Source organism: Cervus elaphus, chromosome 13 (assembly GCF_910594005.1).
Source record: "Cervus elaphus chromosome 13, mCerEla1.1, whole genome shotgun sequence".
Classification (NCBI taxonomy): domain Eukaryota; kingdom Metazoa; phylum Chordata; class Mammalia; order Artiodactyla; family Cervidae; genus Cervus; species Cervus elaphus.
In genome coordinates, this window is record NC_057827.1 from 20,033,574 (window position 1) to 20,060,775 (window position 27,202).

General features: G+C 44.5%; 1 protein-coding gene across 11 annotated transcripts in view; it reads left to right on the plus strand.

Annotated features, from left to right (window-relative positions):
* Positions 1 to 27,202, plus strand: part of AKAP13 (A-kinase anchoring protein 13) — a 314,895-nt gene that overhangs the window by 85,043 nt on the left and 202,650 nt on the right. For all 11 annotated transcript variants that reach the window (XM_043921539.1, XM_043921537.1, XM_043921536.1 and 8 more), the window contains exon 2: positions 2,501 to 2,544. In XM_043921539.1, the coding sequence (XP_043777474.1) occupies positions 2,512 to 2,544 (33 nt within the window). In that variant the 5' untranslated portion in view covers positions 2,501 to 2,511. The remainder of the gene's footprint in view (positions 1 to 2,500; positions 2,545 to 27,202) is intronic.

Below are 27,202 nucleotides of genomic sequence, written 5' to 3' on the forward strand. Positions count from 1 at the left end.
TGGCTTTGAAAAGTTTAGGCGAGTCCACGATTCCAGACAGTTCAGAGGGCATCACCAGACCTTTCGCCCAGATGCAGCGGGCGCATCCGAGAAGTTTGTTTGTGTTCCTTGTACACACAGTCATTCTAGGTCTTCTGGCAAATCAAGAAACATCAGAAGGCTGGTAGGTCACTAGCTGGTCTCCATAGATTTCTTCAAACCTTGCAGGTCTGGTCACAAGGTGTTAATTCTTGTTTTGGTTTCCACTGATGTTTCTTCTGTTGGGATGGTCAGGAATACTTCATAAGTCCAGTTAAAGCAAATGGGTTTGGTTCGTGCATTTATAGATTGTTTCAGTCTTTTGTCCCAGGCAAGTCTGAACAGGACCTAGAAAGCTGATTAAAAGACTAGTGAGCACGGTGCTTAATTTTAAGTTAAATGGATATTTAGTGCATTGAGAAAGTACTCTGTCTTCAATCTTTCTTTTCTCTCTCTATCTCCCTTTTTAAAAATCATCTGTGCTTGCTTTTTGAATCTGTTGGTTAGAAGAACAAAGGTTTTCTGAAAGAGTTGACTATTGCTCCATTTCTCAAGTTTGGTTTTCAGTGTGGATTTTTGTAGGTGATTTTTGCACCTTAAGGGAACAGAATCATTAAATGAAGGCTGGCAGGAAGGAAGGAGTGCCCTAAGCCAAGTGTGTGTGTGTGTGTGTGTGTGTGTGTGTGTGTGTGTGTGTATTGGGCGGGTGGGGGTGTGGACTAGAGGACAGACAAGCCTTGTGTGTGTGTGTGTTTGGCGGGTCTGTTATTGTGTGTGTGTGGTGGGGGTGTGGACTAGAGGGCAATCGGGGCCGGCAGGGCAGGTGGTCAGCCCCTGTGGTGTGTGTGTGTGTGTGTTGGGTGGGTCTGTTAGTGTGTGTGTGTGTGTGTGTGTTGGGTGGGTCTGTTAGTGTGTGTGTGTGTGTGTGTGTTGGGTGGGTCTGTTAGTGTGTGTGTGTGTGGTGGGGGTGTGGGCTAGGGGGCGTGGGCTAGAGGGCGATCGGGGCCGGCAGGGCAGGTGGTCAGCCCCTGTGGGGCCACCTGGCTGTGGGCACGTCTTGCAGCAGAGTGAGTGAAACCCATGGCCTGCTGCTGGTTGCAGATGATCGTGTGTGGGAGTCCGGTTATAGATTTATCTTTTTCCCCAGAGGTGTGTGTTAACTGTTTTTGGGGTGAGCTTTTGAGCTTCCCTGGTGGCTCAGGCAGTAAAGCGTCTGTCTACAATGCGGAAGACCTGGGTTCGATCCCTGGGTTGGGAAGATTCCCTGGAGAAGGAAACGGCAACCCACTCCATTACTCTTGCCCAGAAAATCCTGTGGACAGAGGAGCTTGGTGCAGGCAACTGTCCATGGGGTTGCAGAGTCAGGCACGACTGAGCAACTTCACTTTCACTGTGATCCTCAGACACACAACCTGACTAAACTGGCCGATTTGTAAAGAAGTTTTAATGCTGAGAGGATTCTGTTAATTTGAGTGTGTGCATTGCTTTTTATTCTAAAATTTGGTCTTTGATTTCTAATTTATGCTGTTGGCATTTCAGTTGTCAGGTTTTTATGATCTGGTGTGGCATCTTGCCAAGTATGGGATTTTATCTTTTTCTTTTTGCTCCTTGAATGCTGTTCCTGTAGGTTTTTTTTTTTTTTTAATACTGCTAGATCGTAATTGATCAGGTCCCCTATTATGAGCAAGACACTCAAAATCTGTTAGAATGAAATTACTTGGGTCTTCTCTGATTCTTATGAAGGTGGGATTAGCTTATTCTGAGACTTGTTTATTTAACAAAAGATTTGCCCATCTCAAGTAATTCTGGACTATGATAATTTTAGCTTAGATGAAATCCTGGTCAAATCACCAAGGTGAGCTTTTAAGAACATGCTGTTCTTAATATTCACAAATGTATTATATAATGTTGTAAGTCTTCTCTAAAGTTCTTCCTAAGATTTTTGTGAGAATTCATTTAGATCAGGTAATGACAGGGAATCCAGCCACTGATTTTCAGGAGACCAACAGCTTCTAGTTGATGGAGGCCACCTGTGGCCCCCCTCCTCTGAGAGGAAGAGCCATCTCCTGGTTTCCCCTCCGCCCTGAGTGCCCTAGTGATAACTGGGGGAAGCATCTTATGAGTTTGGGGGATTATATAGAAGTGTAACTTGCGCACGCACTGTTCTTTTTTTGGTTTGCGTTTAATATCCTGTTGGTTGGTTGTTGAAACATCTTCTATGACTGCAAAGACTTTTGTCTTTGTTTTTCAATCGGAACATCTTTCTCCCCACTTGTAAAGATTGAATCTGGGCCACACGGCATGTTACAATCCTTGAACTTCTGTTTCCAAACCTCTGAGGAAAGCTGGGTATCTGTAACCCCAGACTCCTGATTTTGCTCATGTAATCTTGCTTGACATCTAGGACTTTTCCAATGGGTTTTAAATTTTTGATGATAACTTTTAATTTTATTCTCATTTATTTCTCTCTTTTCTGTTCCAGTGTCCTGGGTCATGAAACTTAATCCACAGCAAGCTCCATTATATGTGAGTAAATCACCAGATTTCACTTTATCCTTACTTTTGCTGTTTAATTCTTATAATAAACTCAGAAATGTTCTCCTGTGATTATCAAGGGAATGTTGAACCATCTCTACATAGGAATATATTGACATGATGCCCTTCAGAAATTGAATTTGATTTAGTGACTGTTATGCATGATACTGGGCAGAGAACAAATGACACCTGTAAGCCTTGTGCGGTAGACTGATCGGGGAGAGAAGACGCATGTATAAGGCAGTCGCATTGCCTTGCAAAGTGATTCTGCAACTTCTCACTTGAATACACAGTTCGCTTCTGTAGAAGCAGGGTGTCGCGCTTCCTGCTGCCGTTGTGAGTTACCCTGTTCCACGGCTAGGTGGCGCTCTGTCATTGGCAAAAGTGCTGTTTACTTTTAAGAACCTGGGTAAAAGCCATCCTCTCCTTAGAAAGTGGGGAAATTAGAAGATGACATAGATAAATGAATGAATGGAGACTGGAAAAAGTAAATTCTAGGTGTTTTTGTTTGTTTGAACAAAGAACAGAACTGTTGTGAGTTAGCCGAATGGAGGTGGTGAAAAGCGCCTGGTTGGTGAGCAGCCTTCCGAGAGGTGTAGCTCGGCCTTGTGAGGGGCCGGGGGCTGTGCTGTTGGTGGGGTCTGGAGAGGTGCACAGAGTGTTTTTGATGCCACAGGACGTCAGTCAGATCCTTAATCCTGAAGATGAAGGACCGTTTCATTGGCTGAAGAGTGCGCAGAGTCTGTGGAGGACGCAGACCAGCAGGCGGAGGGCGGGGTGGCAGTGAGCAGGCGGTCGGGCCCTGCTGAGCTTGCGTTCGCGGTGATGCGAGTCGGATCCGCAGAGGTGGGTGACGCTCAGTCGCGACAGCTCACGAAAGTGTGTGGAGTTTATTTCGTGACCACTGAGGAGCTTTTAATGGTGTTCAAACCGGCTGCTCATTTTATGTGTTTATTTTTTTGACTGTGCTGTGTTAGTAAAAGTCATATATACTTTCCTAACATGGAGCAATCATATGATTGCTCTTCATACAAAGCAAAACACGTGTTCTTAGGCGATGTCTTGTGTTCTTAAATTCCTTCCAGACCACTTGGAGACCATTTATTATGTTCACCAGTGGGTTTGCACGTGAATTGAATACCTTGGACTTAAGAAGACAATTGAGATAAAAGTCACACACCATAAAATCCACCCATTTAAAGTGTACAATTCACGGTTTTTAGTATATTCATAGTTGTGTCATCTTAACTTCAGGGCATTTTTTAGCACCCTCAACAGAAACCCCACACCCCTTGGCAGCCACTCCCCAATTCTCCCTCCTGCAGCCCTTGGCATCTGCTCTCTACTTTCTGTCTTTATGGTTTTACCTGTTCTGGAAATTTCATATAAATGGAATCATGCAGTATCTGGCCTTTTGTGACTGGTCTCTTTCACCTAACATCTTATATATAAGGTGTATATTAGAGTGAGTATAAGTACTTTGTTCCTTTTTATTGACAGATAATAATCCATTATATGGACAAATTACGTGTTATTTATCCAATCCTCAGTTGATGGGCATTTAGGCTGTTTCTGCTTTTTGGCTGTTAAGGGTAATGCTGCTGTGAACAGCAGATTTTTGTGTAGGCGCCCAACTTTATTCTTTCCCCATTGATTTTTCTTGGGCACTTTTGTTGAGAATCAGTTGGTTATTAAATGTAAGGAATTACTTCTAGACACTCAATTCTGTTCCTTTCATTTATGTCATTCTTCGTTGGTTAAGTTTCTTTCAACAATGATTGATAGTTTCCAGTGTACATGTCTTTAATTTTTGTAGAATTTATTCCTATTATATCCTTTTTGATGCTATTGTAAATGATACTGTTTTCTTAAATTCATTTTTAGATTGCTCATTGCTGGTGTAGAAATACAGTTGATTTTTCTGCATTGATCTTTTAATCTACAACCTTGCTGAACTTGTTTATTAGCTAGTACTTTTTTTAGTGGATGCTTTAGGATTTTCTATACCCAAGATCATGTCAGCTGAAAATGTGCGGTGTGTGCTAAGTTGCTTCAGTTGTGTCTGACTATGTGACCCTGTGGAGCGTGGCCTGCCAGGCTACTCTGTCTGTGGCATTCTCCAGGCAGGAATACTGGAGTGGGTTGCCATACGCTCCTCCAGGGGATCTTCCCAACCCAGGGATCGAACCTGCGTCTCTTATGTCTCCTGCGTTGGCAGGAGGGTTTTTACTACTAGCTCTACCTGGGAAGCCCTGTTGAAAACAGACATAGTTTTCTTCTTTCCAATCTTTTTATTTTATTTCTTTTTCTTGCCTAATTGCCCTGAGGAGAACCTTCAATTCAATGCAGAGTTGAATAAAATAGTGAGAGGAGACATTCCTGTCTTTTTCTAATCTTAAAGTGAAGGCATCCATTCTTTCACTGGTAACATTAGTACGACATTAGCTGTGGGTTTTCATAGGAGACTTCATCAGGTTGAGGAGGTTCTCTTCTATTCCTAATTTGAGTATTTTTATCATGAAGACTATTGAATTTTGTTGTTGAGTGTTTTCTTCTGTATGTTGAGATGTATTGTGTGGGTTTTTTCTTTCATTCCATTATTGTATTATGTTGATTGATTTTTAAATGTTAAACCAACCTTTCTTTCCTGGGATTAATCTCATTTGGTCATGGTGTATAATCCTTTTTGTGTGTTGCTAGATCTGGTTTGCTAGTATTTTTGTGTCTATGCATAGTTTTCTCCTGATGTTTTCGTCTGCTTTTGGCCATTGAATGAGTTTAATTATGGGCTGATATGACTGCATAGTTGTGGTAGGCAGAATAATGGTTCAAGTGTGTCCATGTCTTAATTCCCAGAACCTGTGAATGTTTGTCTCACATGTCAAAGGGGCTTCACAGATTTCAGTAAGTTAAAGATCTTGAAACCAGAGTTTATCCTTTAATTATCTGGATAACCCAGTGTAATCACAAGGATTCCTGTAAGTGAGAGAGGGAGGCAGAGATGTGTAGATGCCACGCTGCTGGCTTTGAACAAAGAAGGGTCCATGAGCCAAGGACTGCAGCCTCTTGAAGCTGGGGAAAGCAGGGGAACAGCCTTTCCTTAGGACCTTCAGAAGGAACACAGACATCTTTATTTTAGCCTGGTGAACATCTTTCAGGCCTCTGACCTTCAGAACTGTAAGGTGATAAAACCTGTGCTGTTTTAAGCCTCCGAGTTTGTGGTGGTTTGTTGTAACAGCAATAGAAAGCTAATACAGTGGTAGTTTGGGAAAACTCAGTTAGCAGTGTGCAGGATAATTTAGAAGGAGCGAGAAGAGGCTGAGAGGTAAGTTAGAAATTTTCTTGTCTTGCCATCATTGAATCTGAGAAGTTGAGAGCTAACAGGCTCCAGATGATACCTGCTTCAGCCTCCCCATTTTAGAGATGAGGAAATGCATTCTGAAGACACCGTGATAAGGTCATGCAGCTCATTGGTGGTAAATTGTGATTTACATCTGTATTTTGGGGGGCTTAGTCACAGAAATCACTGTAAAATTTGTGAAGCATAAAAAAGCTTCATTTTCTTAGGGAAGCAAGGCTCTTAAAAATCGGTTCTGAAGAATATACTTAACATAGTGCTTTTATATATGACTTAGGTGTTTAGTGTGGTTGGACAGGCTCTACTGGGAAGACCATCTTCAGTGAACTAAGGTAAGTGTCAGGGCTTTACACTGTTTGGGTGAAGGAAAGTATAGTCATCCCCCCTTCACTTTTCTAGTGATCTAGCATCACAGTTTCACTTTCTGTGGTTTCAGTTACCTTCAGTCACCATGGTGATAATATTATATGGAAAATTACAGAAATAAACAATGCATGTATTTTATCTATTTATTTATGACTGCACTAGGAGGCATGCAGGTTCCATAGTTTCCTGACCAGGGATCGAACCCGCCCCCTGCGTGGAAGCCCCATGATTCATAAATTTTAAGTTTCCCACTGTTGGGAGTGGTGTGGTGGGATCTTGCACCGTCCCGCTTCATCCTGTAGGGGATATGAATCATCCCCTTGTCCAGTGTGTCCTGCCCACTGGTCACTTAGCACCTGCCTGGGTTATCAGATCGTCTGTGGTATCTCGCTGCTGTGTTCAGGTGACCCTTATTTTACTTAACAGTGGCCCCAGAGTGCAAGAGTAGTGAAGCTGGCAGTTCAGATACACTGAAGTGAAAAGTGAAGTGTGAAAAGTGAAAAGCCTTGAAGTGTAAAGGTGAAAGTTCTTGACTTAATAAGGAAAAAAAAAATTCATATGCTGAGGTTGCTAAGATCTATGATAAGAATGAATCTTCTATCCATGAAATTGTGAGGAAGGAAAAATAAATTCATGCTATTTTTGCTTTCGCACCTCAAACTGCAAAAGCTACAGGCACAAAATGTGATAAGTGCTTTAGTTAAGATGGAAAAGGCATTAAATTTGTACAGTAGGATATTCTGAGAGAAGGAGGCAGACACCACATTCACCTCACTTTGATTTCAGTATAGAATTGTTATCTTGTTCTATTTTGTTATTATTGTTAATCTCTTTACTGTGTCTAATTTGTAAACTTTATCACAAGTCTGTGTGTGTAGGGAAGAAACATGTTAGTTATATGTAGAGTCAGGACTGTCCACGGTTTGAAGCATCTGCTGAGGGGTGGTGAATGTGACCCCCTGGATGGGAGAGCTGCTCTGACTGTTACAGGCAGTCCATTGGTGAGGGGGTCAGTTCTCTGCAAGCACAATAATAGAGTGTGTTGAAATTCTTCTTGATGATTTGAGATATGCTAGGGTGTATGTCATCAACAGAAGAGAGAAAACTCCTAGTTAATGAGGAAAAACGCTGAACACTGAGAATAACTTTCACCTGAAAGTTAAGAAAAATAGGCTGGATTCCAAATATTCCAAATAAACGTCTTAACTGGGCTTTGCATAAAAAGGAGTCCACAAAAAGCTGCAGTAGTTAAAATGTAAGGGATGTCCCAGATTTTACAGGTGGCAGCACTGTCAGATGCTTCAGTGAAGCTATTGTAATGGGTGACCTTTGTGGACTCTTAAACAGTGGGACACAGGGAACCTGGAACTTCGGGGGCCAGGAACTGTAACCTGGCTCTGCCTCGGTTTCCCTGCCTGTCAGCTCTGATCTCACAACTGCACCCTTGGTGTGATCAGCTCGTTACGTTACCAGGTCAGGTGTTTGCCTCGGCCTCTACAAAAACACTGATGGTTACCAGGTGAATGTTTATAAGAATTGCAGTTTCAGGACCATTGGGTGGTGGTGGTAAAAACTTGGAACAGGTTCAGTTACACCCCTCTAGGTGGTAAGGGCCTGGATTGTTGGAAAGTGAAAGTGCTAGGCGTTCAGACATGTCCGACTCTTTGCGACCCCATGGGCTGTAACCTGCCAGGCCTCTCTGTCTATGGAATTTTCCAGGCAAGAATACGGGAATGAGTAGCCATTCCCAGGTCTCCAGGGGGTCTTCCCGATCCAGGATTGAACCTGCTGCATTGCAGGCAGATTCTTTACCATCTGGATTGTTTAGTGGAAGTAAAAATGGAGAGGCAATGGGAGGCGCAAGTAATATTGAAAAGAGGCAGTAGATCGGAATTCTTTAAAAATGAAAGCATGATGGTGGATTGAGAACTTGAATGTGAATGGCAGCCTGTGCCATTGCCAGATGTGGAAAAGGGAGGCAAGCGATGATTTTGTTCTTTAAGCATGTTTAAGGGCATGTTGATGTTCCGTTTACAGCAGGCAATGTGGGCTTGGAACTGTGGGCTGAGCAAGTTGGTTTCCAAGTAGAGTTTGACTCATTTATAAGAAATTGATACTTTTGACTCTTAGAAAAGATGAGTTCTTTGAGAAAGATAAAAGAGTGAATGGAATTAGAATGATGGACTGTAGCAAGAGAAGGTGAAGTTGACTGGAGAGAGGAGGAGTTCCAGAAATCTGGGCTGCATTTGTACTTTTGGCCTTTTAGCCCTGAAATTCTTCAGTTTCAGTCACACGTTAGTCCTGGGAGTGAATTTGGGGTTGGAGCTGGAGAGTTCTTAGATGCCTGCTTTGTGCAGACCCCTTTTTGGAGGCTGGGAATTTAGCCATGAACAAAGCCGAAGGCTCTTGTGCTGCTTGCATTATAGCGAGGAGAAGGCATAACTCTTAAATAAGAAAATGCCTGGAAGCACAGTTTCTTGAAAATAAAACAAGAGGATGTGATGTGGGTGTCTGAGTAGGGGCTCTTTTAGGGGTGCTCGGGGAAAGGGTTGGGGCGTACCTCTAGCTAGGGGGCGGAGTGGACCGGCCACTTAGGCTGAGACCTGAGTGACCGGTGCGAGCCAGCTGTGTGTGGATCTTGGCCCAGTGTTCCAGCCCAAGGTGACAAGTGCAGAGCTCTGAAGCCAGGGCTGGGCTTGGGCGGAGAGGGGGCAGGGTGTGCGCTTCTGGAGGAAACTGGAGACTCAGGGAGGAGACAGGGAAAAGCCTGACTTGGAAGGCTTTTGCAGACCCTTGGGTGACTCCCCCAGGCCTGCCTTCTCTCACAGCTGAAGCCCACCTCTGAGTGTCCTCTGAACCCCAGCCTCTGGCTCACGTTCGGGTCTAGCCTTTCAGGGACAGTGGATTTATCGTAAGGCGGAGCGCTGGGCCCTGGGCAGACTGCATTCTTAGGCAGCTGAAGCATATTGTTTCGGATTCCCCATTTGAGGAGAAACAGTTTTCACATTCTGTAGTCATTTTTAAGATCTGTGTTTTGATGCAAATGGAACATCCTTGAATGGAAGAATGTTTTAAAGGAGATCCGACTCTCATTCGTCTGAGGGCAGTGGGATTAAAAGTTTCTGCTGTTTTCTTCATGCTTTTGGGGAGAAAAGGAAGTCTTTCCAAAAACCTGCGGTTGTGAACCTTCATGAACGACGTGTGATCCCGATTTCACAGTGGTTCTTTCAGCCCCTGGTTTTCTGTGACTGCTTCACCAGCTGGCGTCGCACTCACCTCCATCTCCCATAACCTTTCTGGATGACAGCTCCTTAAAAACAAGAGTTCATATTTGTATACTGCCCCCAGGTTTAAAATGCACATTTGCACACAGAATATCATTTGATTCTCGTTACAACCTTGTGTAATCCGCCTGCAGTGCAGGAGACCCCAGTTCAATTCCTGGGTCGGGAAGATCCGCTAGAGAAGGGATAGGCTACCCACTCCAGTATTCTTGGGCTTCCCTTGTGGCTCAGCTGGTGATAGTATCCGCCTGCAGTGCCAGAGACCTGGGTTTGATCCCTGGGTTGGGAAGATCCCCTGGGGAAGGGAAAGGCTACCCACTCCAGTGTTCTGGCCTGGAGAATTCCATGGACTGTATAGTCCACAGGGTTGCAACGTGTCGGACATGACTAAGCAACTTTCACATTCTTCCTTTCACGACCTTGTGAGGCGGGGAGGACGCTTCATTCTCACCCTGATAATACTTGAAGAAATGAGAGTCCAAGGTGGTTCATTTAGTATATGTTTTACCCAGAGATTGTGCGTCTCAAACCCACGGTCTTTCTTCCGCATACCACACTGTTAATTAAGCAGGGTTGCTGTCCATAATTGTTACCTAGAACACGACCAGTCTCACTACATTTTATGTGATAGAGACTTGCACAAATAGGCTGCTCTGGTGGCTCAGACGGTGAAGAATCTGCCTGCAATGTGGGAGACGTGGTTCGATCCCTGGGTTGGAAAGATCCCCTGGAGGAAGGCGTGGCAGCCCACTCCAGGGTTCTTGCCTGGAGAGTTCCGAGGACAGAGGAGCCTGGCGGGCTGCAGTCCATTGGTGGCAAAGAGACGTGACTGAGCGACTGAGCGCAGCACAGCGCAGACCTGCAGGAATAAAGTCCTTTTTAAACTGAGTCACCCACGTTTAGTCTTCCGTTTCTCTTGTTTTTAAAATGTTTAAATGTTTTATTTGAAAGAAGTGCACGTTTACAGAAAAATGACAAGAATGCAGCTTCACCTCTGCTCTCCTTTTATTAACATTTAGGTGTGACCTAAATGTGATTTTCTTGCCATTTTCTTTATTACGTATTTTTGGAACTGTGTGAAAGTTGCAGGCATCATACCTTTCCCCCCCTAAATATTTCAGCCTGTATCAATAGTTCTTAAAGACTGAGACATTCTCTTTCATGATGACAGTACCATCAACAAAACAGGTATCTTAACATTTACGTAATACTCTTATGTTAGTCCATATCCAGATTTCTCTAATCATCCCAAAATGTCCTTTAAAGCATCCTCCTTCCCACGTCTCCCCAGTTCAGGGTTTAACCCAGGATTACACCTTGTATTTATTTACAGTCTCTTAACCGAGTACAGTTCCTTTGTCTTTTCCTGGTGCTGGCATTTTGGAAGAGAATGGCCAGTTAGCCAGTTACTTTGCTGAAGTTTTTCTGGATTTGGTCAGGAATACTACATAAATTCAAGTCACCTTCACTTCTTTTTGATAGAACAATTGCCTTTTCAAAGTTGCTCATTAAAAAGTAAAATAAAGATGCTTACTTGTTTCCCAGGTTTCATTATTAGATTTACCTTGTGTGAGTACTAAATCAGTGCTGTCATCTTTGTGATTAAAAGTATTGCTCACAAGGAAATAAATGTGATAACAATGTCTTCATTGTGCACCTCTAACTTCTTACAACTGTAAGGAGATGTGTACAGCATCCTTGCAAAGTGTAGCTAAGAATGTCTGATTTTATTTAGATACGTGTTCTGTGAGTAAATAACCTACTCATTCCTTTAGTCTGTTGAAAAGGCATGCTAGATGTAGAGTCCTGGAATCACTATCTTTAGTCCTTATGGGACTTCGGGTCTGAGCCACTTTTTACAATAAGCAACATACAGCAAATAGTTTTTATAAGTGTAATACACGTACCCTTTGGCGGTAGAGCCCTTCTCACTGTCAAGATAAAAGCACATAGTTATCCCAGAAAGGATAGGGGGTGAGGGATGCTACCAGTTGATAAAAGAGAAAGCCAGGCACATGAAACAAAAGTTGGTATTTATAAAACAAACAAAATAGGTCCCGCCACCACCCCCACACACTAAGCACCACCGGACCTAGCAACCTAGCAACTGGACAAGAGCAACAGTAAATAAATCCTCCCCCAGACCAACAGCTGAAAAGGAAGCAAGGAAGGAGGAGGAGGAAAGGGTCTCTTTAAATGCCTCTTATCTAAGGCCCCAGGCTTGTTCTAGAAGAAATCTGGGCAGACCAGCCCTGAAGGCTTTTTCTTCTGTCATCTGATAGCATCCCTCACACCCTATCCTTTCTGGGGCACAAGGAGACAATAGGGGTCAAGAATAAGCACATCTGGATTATTCCAGAGAAAGTCACTTCCTTTCCCCCCTCTGACTTAACTTTTCTGGAGAAAAAGCCACGATGATGTCCCCAAGTGACTGCCCCACGGTTGGTGCCCCGTGTGGGAATGAACTTTGTGACTGAGGTCAGGACTGCAGAACAGGGAGATGAGTCAGGGGAATCATTGTATTTTGGGGGTGGTTGACCTCACTCCGCTGGAAGAGTGAAGAAACTGAGCTACTGCAAGACTGACGGATTTGCCCGAAGTTTCATGGAGGTTGTGATGGTTCTGGTCAGGTAGCAGGAGCTGCAGGTAACTAGCCCAGCCAGCATGCCAGAGGCGAAGGTTGGAATTTAGGGTTGTGGTAGAAGTCTGGGAATACATGGGCTGTGTAGGAGGAAAAAAGGGAACAGTGGGAATGCCAGAAGGGGAGAGAAGTATTTCAAAAGGTAGCATTGAACTCTCTTTCAGAGTAGTGTTGGTTGCTCAAGTCATGTCCAACTCTTGTGACCTCATGGACTGTCAGGCAGGAATACTGGAGTGGGTAGCCATTTCCTTCTCCAGGGGATCTTCCCGATCCACGGATCGAACCTGCATCTCCAGCATTGCAGGCAGATTTTTTAACTGTCTGAACCACGAGTAAAAATAAAACCTGGGTTGTAACACTTGACTGTAGAGAAGTCATTAATAACCATCCTGGTGAATTACTTGGTCAGATACTTACCTTTATCCCTAGATCTTTTACAGGAGGATGGGGGTGGCTTTTTAGCCCTGGACCAGTGAAAGGAAGAGGTAGCCACGGCTGTTGAATAATGACGGAGGCATTTCTGTGTACAGCACGGCTCCTGCAGGGTTTTTTGTTTTGTTTTGTTTCGCTGCTTTTCTGTGTTAAAGTGTTCCAGTGGGGCATTGGGCACTTGATGGTTAATGAAACCCCAGAATGGATGGCTTGGCTCTGACACTGACTCAGAAGGTTTATCTTGGATGCTTGATGATCCGCTAACTAAAATCACCATAAGAACACATTTAAAGAGGAAAAGCTTGGGGTTCATTTCTCAGATCCTTCAGTTATAAACTTGCTGGTGTCCCCAAGATTTGTGGTTGGGTGAACCCATCTCAAGATCTCCCTCAAGAAAACCAAAACCCCCACCCCAAAACTACATACTCCTTTAAAAGCAGAGAGATAGATGTGAGATACAGGTTATGTATGGAATACTTACCATGACCTGCCATGTGATTGGGATGAAACCCACATTTATTAGACTTTCAAGGGGAAGAGACATTCTAATTACAAAGCAGGTGTTCAGGACCCCGACAGACCTGGTTTATTGTGTCCTTTGATGTTTCTCTTTTTTCCATAGCACTGAATGTTTTTGCCTGTAACTGCTTCTGGGGGGAGGAAAAGCATCCTGTCATATCTTTGGCACTGGATTCCTTTTTCCTTACAAAACAAAACAATATCCAGTGATTATAACTATTTCTATTTAGAATAGGGACCAGTGTTTTAGATGATGTCACTCTCTATTCTGTCAAGTAGGGGAGGGTGGGTTAGGACACAGGTATCCTTGAGACTCATTGGAGAAGACCCTGATGCCATGAAAGACCAAGGGCAGGAGGAGAAGGGGGCGACAGAAGACAAGATGGTTGGATGGCGTCACCGACTCAATGGACATGCGCTTGAGCAAGCTCTGGGAGATGGTGAAGGACAGGGAAACCTGGCGTACTGCAGTCTATGGAGTTGCAAAGAGCTGGACGTCACTTAGTGACTGAACAACAATAGCTGTGTGTTAATCAGAACTGACGTCAGTGCCAGAAGATGAGAGTCCATGTGGCCATGTCATGCTGAGAAAGAAGGGGGTTTAACATGAGCAATTAAAACAGTTTGTTTTTCCACAAGTATAGTTGGCATAAATAATCATAGTTGAGAAAAGTAAAAGTGTTAGTTGCTCAGTCGTGTCTGACTCTATGCAACCTCATGAACTGTAGCCCACCAGGCTCCTCTGTCCATGGAATTCTCCAGGCAGGAATACTGGAGTGGGTAGCCATTCCCTTCTCCAGGGGATCTTCCTGATCCAGGAATTACACCAAGTTTTCATGATTTACAGGCGGATTCTTTACTGTAGGTTACCTCCAGCTTTAATGTCCTCTATTGCGTCTTCCGGTTGCGTCTTTTGGTTGTGTCTTTGGAGGGGAAGAGGACCTATTTGGTAGTGGCAGCATTTTATCTCTTCCGGATAAATGTGTTTCCCTAGCAGGAGTTGAAATAATAAGGCTGTCTCCCTCTTGGTTGGCTGTTGTTGTGTTACATGTTGCTCCTACAAAGAGAGCTTTATCAACTCTCTGATCTCTTAAATGAATTACCTGTCTTTGCCTCAACAATACATGTCTGATGGGTCAGCTGCAATGTTTTGTAGGCTGGAGGCTCTTTCCAGCCAGATCCGAGTACTGTGTTTTAAATAATGACAACTTTGTCACTAGTGCCAGAAGAAATAAGGAAGTCAAGTGTTCCTCAATTTAGTTTTTGATGACTTTACAGAGCAAGAGCTTCAGTTTCTTTCTGTTGGGCTTGTTAGCCCATCTGCAAAAACTTGCTTTGAAGTTAACAGATTTTGCATTTGCAGATAGCATTTTCTTTTCCTTGGCATTTTCCGAGTAGGTTGAGATACATAAAGGCCAAAAGCCTTCTCAGAGTCTCTCTGCAGGGTGCTTTTACACTAACTTGATGTTTCCCAAGCATCTGGATATTTGGGAAGGGGAGTGGTGGTGGGAAGAGGGCAATAGAATTAAATTTTCCATTTGGTTCCAGTGAAGAGAAGTCCTGCTTTCCAAAGAAGGCCAAGATGTAATGCTCTGTGTCCTTAGCTCACTCACTCATCAAGTATTCGTAAAGCACTTGCTAAGTGAATGGAGGACCTGGCCTTCGAGGAATAGATTCTTTGGCGGGAGTTCACATGCGTGAGGAATTAAATGACTGTACAGGTAATATTGCCTCAGATGGTGGATTTGTTACACAGACAGTGATGGTTCATGGCACGAAGAGGGATGAGATGTTGGCAGAAATGATAGGAAGGCCTTCAGGGAAAATGGGGTTCTGTTAGCCTGGACAGACGTGGCTCTGGAGAAAGGAAAGAGCAGAATGAGAGAGGGGAATAGTATCTGTGAAGTAAGGTGTGGACATGGGGTTATCAAGGGTGGTGAGGGAGCTGGCTTGACTGGAAAGGACAGTTCACATGGTGAGGAGGAGATGGCATAGATCTGTTTTGTTCATTAGGGTAGCCACTGGCCCCGTGGAGCCATGGAAATTAATAAAAGAAAATTGAAAAATCAGTTCCTTCGTTGTAGAGAGCTTAGCTGCCACGCTGGCTGGCGGCCGCCACGTTGGACAACACAGATAGGATATTTCTATCAGTGCCGAAAATTCCGTTGGCCAGCACTGGTGGAGGGAGTATGGCGTTTGACAAGCAGGACAGGGATCGACTGGAGGTCTTCCGACTAGGCTGGGGGTCGCACGATGGAAGCGGTCGTGTCCCAAAGGCCGTGGAGGAGGGGCGTGGGGCGAGCAGAGGGGACCGCCAGGGCCTGCCGAGTGGGTGGGCCTGGTCACCCTTCGAGCATGCGGGGCGCTTGTGAGGGTGGGAAAGCGGTTCCAGAGAACAAGTGGATTGTGTCTGACAGAGTGGCGGAAAGCATCAGAGAGCCACAGATGTGACCACCAAGGATTCTCCTAAAAGAGGAAGAGGGATAATGTAGAGGGGTGCCATGACGGATAGAAACCTTAAATATATAGGTAGTTTTTAAAGAGACTCATCTCCTTTATTTTGTGTAGCACAAAAGCATATGAACATAATTGTGTGGCTTCTTCTTGCATCTCTGCACAAGCACTTGGGTTGGTAGCTCTTTCCTTTGTTTGCTTAGGAAGAGGAGAACGACACTTAAGGAGTACTTTTCATGTAAGGTGACTTAGGTACATTATCTCTTCACCCACCTGAGGCCTGTGATACAGATGAAGGAATATATAGTTGGTGAGAGGTGAAGCAGAGCTCTGAACTCACAACTCTCGCCCTTTCTGTCTAGTCTGTCCAAGTAAGAATGGTTTCACTCCCAGTCCCTTAAATTGCCGCCACCCTCTCTTAACCTGCGACCTCGAAGCCTGATGCTTGTATCACATTCTACATTTAGAGGTTGGCATCAGTACTGGATTCCACTTGCCGTCGCTTCAAATGTAAGCTGGAGATCTTGTAAACAGTGTTTACTCAGGGCAGTCATTGGTGTGAGGAGTTGCCCAGACTGACTTGCAGCTGAATTGTTCCAGAGCACTGGTTTTCAACGTGTGGTCCCACCAGCATGAGCATCACTAGGAGTTTCTTAGAAATGCAGGTCTTCAGGCCCCATCGAGACCTACTGAATCAGAATGCTTGGGGTGGAGCCCTACAAACTGTGTGTGTGTGTGTGTGTGTGTGTATGTGTGTGTGCGCGTGTGTGTGCGCGCGTGCCCTACAAACCGTGTGTGTGTGTGTGTGTGTGTGTGTCCTACTGAATTGGGGTGGAGCCCTATGTGTGTGTGTGTGTGTCCTACTGAATTGGGGTGGAGCCCTACAAACCGTGTGTGTGTGTGTGTGTGTGTGTGTGTGTGTGTCCTACTGAATTGGGGTGGAGCCCTACAAACCGTGTGTGTGTGTGTGTGTGTGTGTGTGTGTGTGTGTGTCCTACTGAATTGGGGTGGAGCCCTACAAACCGTGTGTGTGTGTGTGTGTGTGTGACCTACTGAATCAGAATGCTTGGGGTGGAGCCCTACAAACCGTGTGTGTGTGTGTGTGTGTGTGTGTGTGTGTGACCTACTGAATCAGAATGCTTGGGGTGGAGCCCTACAAACCGTGTGTGTGTGTGTGTGTGTAGCCCTACAAACCGTGTGTGTGTATGTAGCCCTACAAACCGTGTGTGTGTGTGTGTGTAGCCCTACAAACCGTGTGTGTGTGTGTGTAGCCCTACAAACCGTGTGTGTGTGTGTGTGTGTGTGTGGGTAGCCCTACAAACCGTGTGTGTGTGTGTAGCCCTACAAACCGTGTGTGTGTGTGTGTGTGTGTGTGTGTGTGTGTGTGTGTATTCGTGTCCCCCATGCAAGAGGCTTGTGGAATCTTGGTTCCCGAACCAGGGATCAAATCCTCATCCCCTGCAGTGGAAGCAGCCCCTCTTTGCAAACCCGTAGTCCTAACCTCTGAACCATAGGGAAGTCCTCATTTAAAAAAAAAAAAAAAAGTTTAATGATAGTTGTTCATGTAAGTGAAAGTCGCTCAGTCATGTCTGACTCTTTGTGACCCCGTGGACTATACAGTCCGTGGAATTCTCCAGGCCAGAATACTGGAGTGGGTAGCCATTCCCTTCTCCAGTGGATCTTCCTAACCCAGGGATTGAACCCAGGTCTCCCGCATTGCGGGCAGATTCTTTACCAGCTGAGCCACCAGGGAAACCCTGTTCATATAACTTCACTGATAAAAATCTCAGACTGTAGATTGTTTGTAAACAGTTCCAGTTATTTGGTTGTGGTGGTCATTGATTCCACAGCACATTACCCTGCAAGCCACTTTTAAATAAGCCCTCCAGATGATTGTGTTGCACCCCAGTATTTAAGAATGAACCAGTAAACAAAAAGGATGGTCTTAAAAGCCCCTTTCCTGCAGATTAAATTGGACAGAATTGTTTTTGTTGCCCTCACTTCGGCGTCTGTCACAGTACCTTGCACATAATAGGCCCTCAGTGTTTCTGATTAAACAGAGTTAAAGCCGTTCAGGGCTTCCCAGGCGGTGCAATGGTGAAGAATCCACCTGCAGCCAGGAGGCGCAGGAGACTTGGGGTTGATCCCTGGATCCAGACGATCCCCTGGAGAGGAGGGCGTGGCAACCCACCCCTTTTGCCTGGAGAATCCCATGGACAGGGAGGCCTGGTGTGCTGCAGTCCATGGGGTCGCAGAGAGTCTAACACGACTGAGTGACTGAACTGAAGTGAACACAGGCACTGGTACATTCCCTTTTTGGTCTGTGGGATCCACTGATCTGATTGTGGACTTACTTTCTGCCATTCCTGTTATCATCTTCATCTAGTTAAAAGTCAGAGGTGATCTTAAGTTCCCCTTATGATGGTGCCTTCCTCTCTACTCACTTCCTGCATTCCTCACTTCTATTTGATTAATGATGATTCGGTTCTTGATCTCTTACTTGCTGTAGTTTATGTATATGCAGGAGAAGGCACCAGAAATGCAGGTTGTATGAAAATGGTAATCCTTATGAATGAATTTTTGCCTCACTAAAAAGTTTGTGACACGCTGACTCCACTTGTTTGACGTAGTATGAATAGAATGCTAGTTTCTAATTAAAAAAATAAATAGGCAACAAGCAATAAAGATTTACTGTGTTGCACAGGGAACTATCGTCAATATCTTTTAATAACCTATAATGGGAAATAATCTGAAAAATAATATATGTGCATATGTATAGCTGAATCACCTTGCTTCGCACTTGAAACAGTCAGCTACACGTCAGTAAAATATATATATATTAAGGGAAAAAATGGTAATCCTAAGGGGCCTCATTTTTTGTTGCTCTTTAATTTTGGGGGGGGGAGCTGAAAGCATGTATTTCTAATCAACTTCTGGGTGATTCTTTGGTTCTGGGACAGCACTTGGAGAACCCGGGTCGAGAAATGTAACTTGCTTGTAGGCGTCAAGTAGACAGGGGTGAAATTCCTGCTCTAGTACTGATCAGCTGTGGGAGGCTTACAGTCTTCCTCTGTAAAATTCAGCAGGATAATGCCAGAATTACAGGTTTTCTGTGAAGGCTAAATGTGATTTTAAAAATGACAGCCATGGGCGGGAGGTGGGAGGGAGAGTCAAGAGGGAGGGGACATCTGTACACCTGTGGTTGACAGTGAAAGTCGTGTCTGACTCTTTGCGACCCCGTGAACTGTAAGCCTGCCAGGCTCCTCTGTCCATGGAATTCTCCAAGCCAGATTACTGGAGTTGGTAGCTGTTTCCTTCTTCAGGGATCTTCCCAACGACAAACCTAGACAGCATATTAGAAAGCAGAGAAAGGTCTGTATAGTCAAAGCTGTGCTTTTCCCAGTAGTCATGTATCAGTGTGAGAGCTGGACTGTAAAGAAGGCTGAGAGCTGAAGAAGTGATGCTTTTGAACTGTGGTAATTTTGCTGTTACCTGAAATGGTAGACTAAAGTTTCTTCCTACTACTTTATGATTTTTAAGTATTGTGGATCATTCAGTGTCCGTATAGCTATTTAATATCAGTTAGAATGTTTAGCCAGCTTTAAGAAGGCTTCATAATTTACCTTTAAAGCTAATCAAGTTTTTAATTTTTTTTCTACATGTCTTTGTTGAGTGCTTTTCAGAGGGTGTCATAAAACCGATTTTGCCATCCAGTTAAAATCCTTCACCTGTAATTAAATAAAACAGTAAAATTTATTACTTTGTTTTACTTTGAGAAATATATGTTACTAGAAGAGAGTATAGGGGAAAGTAAAGACATGGAGATTCTGAAACGTGGGTTATTTTTGTTTACTTTGAATGAGTGGGGACACGTGTTTGATGTCTGCCGTATGCTAGGTACTTGTTAAAATACTAGTACTTTGGGTTAAATAGCGACCCTAATCTGTGTAAGAGAGTCATGCTGGTTTGTTATAGTTAGCACTTGATGAAAGAGCCATTATTTAATTATTTCATGCACTTCAAAATATGTGAATGTAATAATACAGATTCTACCCTTGTGGAGCTGACAGTTTTGTGGTTCCCCAGAAGTACTTGAGTGGTCCCCAGAAGAATCCCAGAGCTGATAGCAACTGACGTTGGAGTTCTGAGTCACGGGACTTGGGGCCCCTGGTTTTCCCTCCACAGTGATGCCCCCCATTCTGTATTTGCATCTTCCCTCCTAAAGACGGTAAAGAACCTGCCTACAGTGCAGGAGACCCAGGTTCAGTCCCTGGGTCAGGAGGATCCCCTGCAGAAGGAAATGGCACCCTACTCCAGTTTTCTTGTCTAGAGAATTCCATGGGCAGTTCATGGGGTCATAGAGCGTTGGACACGACTGAGCGACTACCACTTTCCTAAATCTTGGTGTAGTTGACAGTGTCCTCGCTTCCAGCTTTGATTGTCTCTCTTCATGGTCTCGTATCCTGGGCGGGGAGTGAGATCTGAGCCGGCGCCCTGGACCCACTGGTTTCCCCCACGGGGACACTGCCCGTTGCACAGACAGGAGAGGAATCGGAGACCTTGGCCTCCACGCCCAGAGGGAGGCACCGTGTGTTAGATCAGCAGGCAGGCCTTCCACCCGAGGAAGGAGACCAGGTGAGTCCTCAGAATAGAAAGGCGGGGCTGGTTTCACGCCCTCCCCTCCTGGGCGGCGTTGGTCACGTGAGAGGAGGACGTGGCAGGTGAAGGCGGCCGTGTGGCCAGGTGGTGAGACTCACGCAGCCAGAGTGAGGCTTCAGCCTCCCAGCGTGTCCTCCCGTCCGTGTGTTGTGCACTTGCAGGGTTTGTGTGGCGCTTCCCTGGTGCCTCGGTCGGTAAAGAACCCTCCTGCAGCTCAGGAGACCTGGGTTCGATCCCTGGGTAGAGAAGACGGGCATGGCAACCCACTCCAGTGTTCTCGCCTAGAGAATCCCATGAGCAGAGGCGCCTGGGGGGCTACAGTCCATAGGATCAGAAGAGTTGGCCCACCAATAACGGCAGGAGGGGCTCTGGGAGGCAGAGGCGGCTGGGGAGCAAGGGCCGTGTTGGGGGGAACCTCGTTTCCTGCAAGTTGAAGGGACACACTCGTGAGTTAGGACGTCATCCTGTTGGTCATCCATGAGTCTCAGGAGAGTAACTTGACCAGATTGTATTTTGGAGATTTGTCCTTTTGCCTTGTATTGTGTGGAGGGTGAGTCTGGAAACCTGGAGACCCAGTTTCATAGATGCCTTTAGAGGAAAAAAAGAGACCTGATCAAGGATAGCCAAGGAAGCTACCTTCCTTGTGTTCCTGTGCAACACAGTAAATCTTTATTGCTTGTTGCCTATTTATTTTTTTAATTAGAAACTAGCATTCTATTCATACTACGTCAAACAAGTGGAGTCAGCGTGTCACAAACTTTTTAGTGAGGCAAAAATTCATTCATAAGGATTACCATAGTAGAACACAAGTCCAATTGCCAGATTTTAATGATAGAATGCCCCCACTTCAATCATCTGCTTCCTGGGAGGGCAGAGAAGGAAGAGAGAGATGTTCTGTCAAGAATTAATTTAAAAAAATCCTCATGGTGTCTGCATTTTAACCAAACACCTGCTCCTGTTAGCAAAGGGGGACTGTCTCTTTAAGTGTTGACCCAAATACTCGAGCAGTTCCAGAGAGTTGTGAAACATTTGTGAGAGGGTGAGGCTGTTTTTTAAAGCCGCCAGCCAACACCCTTCGACCAGTTTAGCTTTGCTTATTAACAGGAATAGACTGAGAGGCAGGGCTGTGCATTGAAACAAAAAGCTCATCCTCTTAGAGTTGTAGAAAACTTCTTTTTAAGGAACACCTTCCTTAAACATCAAGGGGTCCATACATTAAATGATTTCCAAGCTTTTTGTAATTTTGATTCCTTTTCCAGCTTAAGTTTCAAGATTTTTCCCTGTTCTGAGAGAGTAGTCCTTAAAACCAGTCCATACAGAGCACTCTACAGACAAATTGAGCGCCATCTACTGGCGTTTATTTTAACAGACCATGTCGGTGGTGCTTGGAAACCTTTTAAGCATTTATGTGTGTCTCAGGACTTCCCTGGTGAAGCGTCTGTCTACAATGCGGGAGACCTGGGTTTGATCCCTGGGTTGGGAAGATCCCCTGGAGAAGGAAATGGCAGCCCACTCTAGTACTCTTGCCTGGAAAATCCCATGGATGGAGGAGCCTGGTAGGCTGCAGTCCATGGGGTCACAAAGAGTCGGACATGACTGAGCAAGTCCACTGTAGTGTTGCAAAATTATGAAGCTGGAAGACAATATGAATTTTGATCATAATTGTTAATAATATTTAATAGTTTAATGTTAGCATTGGGAAGGGGAATGCCTTTTGGCTGGAATATAAACATATGATCAAAAATGAAAGCAGGTTATAGGGATTTCACTGACCTGTATCTTTATCTGGCAAAAGATTAGCCTGGTTGAAACAAAAACTAACTTCAAATGTCAAATAAAATGGTTACAGTAGTTCCTAACATTTGTTGTTTTTCAGTCGCTCAGTCATGTCCGACTCTTTGCAGCCCCATGGACTGCAGCACGCCAGGCTTCCCCGTCCATCACCGACTCCCCGAGCTTGCTCAGACTCGTGTGCATTGAGTTGGTGATGCCATCCAACCAGCTCATCCTCTAGATGCCGTAGTGCTCGCCCCAAATGCTCCATCACTGTTAAGTGAGTGATAAGGAAGACAGACTTAGTGTTGGGTTTAATTTGTGGTGTTTTACAGTTTGTTTTTGCAAAAGGATGACATGTGTTTGGTTCAGCCCAGCAGATATTAAGCACTTGTGATGTCTCAGGCCTTCTGAAGAGATGTTGCATGTACAGAGATGAGCTGGATGAGGGCCCAGCCCCAACTCCACTGTAAATGGCTAAGCGTTCAGAAGACCCTCTCCTCCCTGGGTGATCTGTCCTGAGCCATGAGCAGACTCGGGCGCAGCCACTCCTGGAGAGGCTTTCCTCGTACCTGCCTCAGGACAGAGTGTGGGTGCCTGGAGGCGAGACGCTTGTGTTTACGCTAATTAGAGCACTTACCGGGTGGCCTTCTGTCCTAGACACGTCTGTCTCGGCTCCTGGCGGACAGGAAGTATTTGTAATTCTAGTACCAGTTGATAACCAGAGACGAACTGTATTAAACAGAGGCACTGTGTGCTTGTTAAGCATCACTGGATGAATAACTTAAGGCTTTGGTAATGGGAACAGAGCAGAAGGGAAGGGAACGAACACATTAATATTGGGCTGTTAAATATCTTTCAACTGTTTAACTTATCTACTTGATGGATGGGCTGGAATAAAAATTTATACTAGCAGTAAAATGTTATGAACTAATAAAACACACTCAAGGAAATGTTTCAAGTAATAAAATATTTTCAAGTATTTTAAGGCTTATTTACATATCAACATTAAAATTTCAAATATTCCTATTTTAAAAATAACCCCAATAACTGATGGCTGGTGGTCCTATAGTATATTTGATAGCAATACGTCCTCTGAAAGTCCTTTAACTTTGATTAGTTCAGTCTGGCTTTCTACCTCATTAGTACAGATCAACGATTGTGAGTGATATGATCTCGGAAAAAATACAAAGACTTTTGTAGTTACTGAGGTTATTATTAACAAAATGGTTTAAAGTAAAGAGAAATTTGAAATATTTTTGATGGTTGGAAATTAATTGCATCACGAATCTAGGAAGTGATATTTATTTTAGTTGTGAGCTCTCTGGAGTATGCAAAATGAAAAAAAATCTCAGTATTTTAAGTTTTGGGCTAGAGAGGACTCACTTGTGGCTGCCGTTAAACAGAGAGAAGTACGGTCAGCCTCATACTCTTCCTTGGTGGCATTTGAGTTTCAGTTCCTGTTGGGTCCAAAGGAGCTTGTTTTCTGGGGCTGAGGGCCTGGAATAGTATGTTGTGAAAAGACCCATTTAAGGCTGGAGAAAAATGAAACAGGTCTTGAGTTTGCTGCTTTCCTGTCTTCCCAACTGTCCTCCCCTGTGTGTTCTGAAGATTGCTTAAACATCATTGCTTTTAGAGCTGCGGATCCTTTACTCCTCACCTCTTTCAGCGTCACTGATGCTCTGTTCCTTGATTTCTTCTCTTCTCTGGCTGGCCTGTCCTTGCGTGGTCTGTCCCTCCCTCCCTGCCCTCCTCTACAGGAACCTGGGGTCTAGTCCTTGGCTCTCTGTTACCATGGCGACCTCATTGCTGGCAAGGCTTCTTAGTGTGGGTTGACTCTCAGATCTGCCTCACCAACCCAGACCTTTTCTGATAGCCTGTCCTGCTTGGCCAGAGGAACCTGGCGGGCTGCAGTCCATGGGGTCGCAGTCGGATATGACTGAGCACGTGCACGTCCTGTCTATATGATGTCTACAGTAGTTTCCCCTCCTGCTGGTAGATGAAAGTTGACATTTAAAGCTTATCATCCACTTTCTCGCAAATCATTCTCACAGCCCCCTCCCATTTTTCCTTGGAGAGATACCCATTTTTTTCTCCTAGTGTTGCTTCATGTCTATTCTCTTCCTATATTTGTCCAGCTCCCATCGTCAGCTGTCATATTTCATCAAATTATTTTCAGCCACATGCCTTTCTCACATTTATTTCTTTTTAGGTCATCTTGGTGCCAGAGTAGTTTAAGCCTCTTTTGCTTCCTTGCACTGTGTTTTTGTAATATTTTCCTAGACTGGTTTTCTTGCCTCTGTTCTCTTTTTCCTTCTTAGAATACTTCTGAGAGATAAACCTTTCCAGAACATTCGCTACATCCAATTTTCTCCCAAAACATGCCACTCAAAGCTGTTTTTTCTTTCTTTTTCTTGCCTACATTCAGGTTCAAATATGAATGTTTTGGCTTGCATTAATATTCTGTGTAAACTGCTACCTGCTCCATTCGTTTATTCATGTAGTTACTGAGAAGCTTCTTGTTGCTACAAAGGCACTGTGTGAAGTGCCCCCCAAGACACAGTTCTTGCTTTCCATAAACTTTAGATGTTGATGAGACACGCGTACAACATAGTGGGCTGCGTGCGTGCACAGTCACGTCATGTCTGACTCTGTGTGACCCCGTGGACTGCAGCCCGCCAGGCGCCCCGTCCATGGGGTTCCCCAGGCAAGAATACTGGAGTCGTTGCCGTACCCTCCTCCAGGGGATCCTCCCGACCCAGGGGTCGAACTTGCGTCTCCTGCAGCACCTGCGCTGCCCGTGGAGTCTTGCCGCTGAGGCCGGGGAAGCCCTCGTGTGCCGAGTGTACACTTACAGGCACTCTTCGGCTTTGTCACACATCCTTGGGGCGAGGCAGCCGGTGTGCCTGAGTGTGAGTTTGCCCTCGGTTTCAGCTTATCTGCTGCCTGAACGCTCCCACATCACCTCCGGATCCTTCCGTCTCCCTTGTTTTCAGCACGCTTTCTCTCTGCCTGCAGACCTTCGGGTGTCTGTCGCTTGCTCTTGAACGTGTTTCTTCTGAGAATTATCTCTTTGTGTTTCTCTCCTTTCTGTTTCCTGCACTAACCTTGGTGTCAGAATCGTGGAAAGAATAGAGACTTTGGAATCCTACTTGGATTTGAATCCCAGCTTTACCCTTTCCTAGCTGTGTTCTTAAACGTTAACGTCCTCTGGGCTGCTCTTCTCATCTCCAAGAAGGGTAAAGATATTTGCCTTGCAAATACTCGGTTGAGTTTGCAAAGCAGCTGGTGCTGCCTCTGACCTGCAGGGGGCGCTCAGAAAATGGTTGTGGTGAGCCTGCGTCCCTTTCTCCTGTCACCAGGCTCCTGTGTATTTATTGTTTGTAGAAAACTAATTTAGTGATTAAAATGGTTGCTGTGGTGTGTTAGTTTTTCCCTCTCTTGTTGGGTGAGATGCATTTGTGCATGGGGGTGGGGGTGCTCCACACTCTCAGCCTGGGCTGGAGCACCAGGGGAACTATATAAACAGGTTGCTGTCGGCGTAGACCTTTGTCCACATCTGTGTTGATTGAGCTTGCCATATCCGTAGTCCGTGAGTCCTTTAAACCTTTGTGAATTAAACATTTTCCCCTTATCTTTGTTTTTAAAATCTTATGTGTGGAAATAATTTGAAATTCATAAGAAGTTGTTAAAAAAAAGTCAGGGCAAAGAATACCCAGATGCTAGTCACTCAGGGTAATTAGCACTTGCAAACATTCTATCCCGTTTGATTTATCTTTTGTACTCTCTAAAAACCTGTACACACTCACAATATTTCCTTTATTGCCTTTTGCTAAAGTGCCATATGTAATGGATTTTTACCCCTTACATGCTTCAGTGTGAATTTCCGAAGACAGGAGCTTTTCTCTTATAAATCACAGTGGAGCTAATTACTGTTTTTAGCAGTCATGTCTTCGTTATCTGAGACAAGTCCACAAATACAGTACCCCTCTTTTTTTTTTTCTTTAAACTGTATATTGGAGTGCAGCTGGTTATAGTTCTGTGGTAGTCTCCGGTGAACAGTGAAGGACTCAGCAGTCCACGTCCGTGTATCTGTTCTCCCCCAAGCTCCCCTCGCGTCCAGGCTGCCACGTAACATGACAGCCTGGGGAGACACTGTTAAGGCAAGGTAAATAGCTTGTTCCTCATCAGAATTTTCCCCTAACTTGAGTACTCACTGAAAATTTTTGCCAGACTCAATCTCTCCCATTATGATGGCAAAATGATAGTACTTTCATTAGTTTGACATTCTTCCCACTGTGAACATCAGCCTTCCTCATTCCCCTATACGTAGGCGCTCACCTTTCTCCTCTTTATTTGTCTATTGTTGGTATAGAGTCATGGCTTCCTTCCTATTTTTTTTTTATTGTTTATAATTCATTACTGTTCTTCATTGACAGTTTGGTCTAAAATTGTCCCAGATTTGGCCAGAGGAAGCCACGTCGATGTGCATCGTGTCAGCATGTCCCTGTCCTTTTTTAGGGGAGGGAGGAGGACGTTTGCTTACTTTCTTTCAAAGCTAGATGTTCCAAGCTCATCTTGACATACCCTTGACCTAGACCTGGAAACGGCCATCTTCCAGCAGCCTTGGTTCCTTTTAGTAGAGAATGGTATTAGTGACCAAGATTAGTGCAAGATGTTAAAAAATTTTTTTAAAAGCCTCAGAAATGGAACTTAATTTTGCACCTTTTAACTTTGAATATCTGGCCATATAAATTATTTGACAAATTGTTTCTTGAAAACTTTATTATAAAATGATTTCAAGTTTACAGTAAAGGTTTAAGAATAGTACAAAGAAATCCCGTATGCCTTAAACCCAGCTTCACCAACTGTTAACATTCTACCTCATTTGCTTAATCATTCTCTCCGCCCCCCACCCCAATCATTTGAGAATAACCTATAGACATGCTCCTTTACCCCAGATACTTCACTGTGTGTTTCTTAAGAACAGGGATCATATAAATCATGGCACGGTTACCGAAGTCAGGAAAGTTCTAACATTGGTACAGTGTTAAATGTGTGTAAACCTCATTTAAATCTGGACACATGTCCCATTAATGTCCTTAAAGCAGTTTGTCATTCAGGATCCAGCCCAGGACCATGCATCGCATTTAGTTGGAAAAT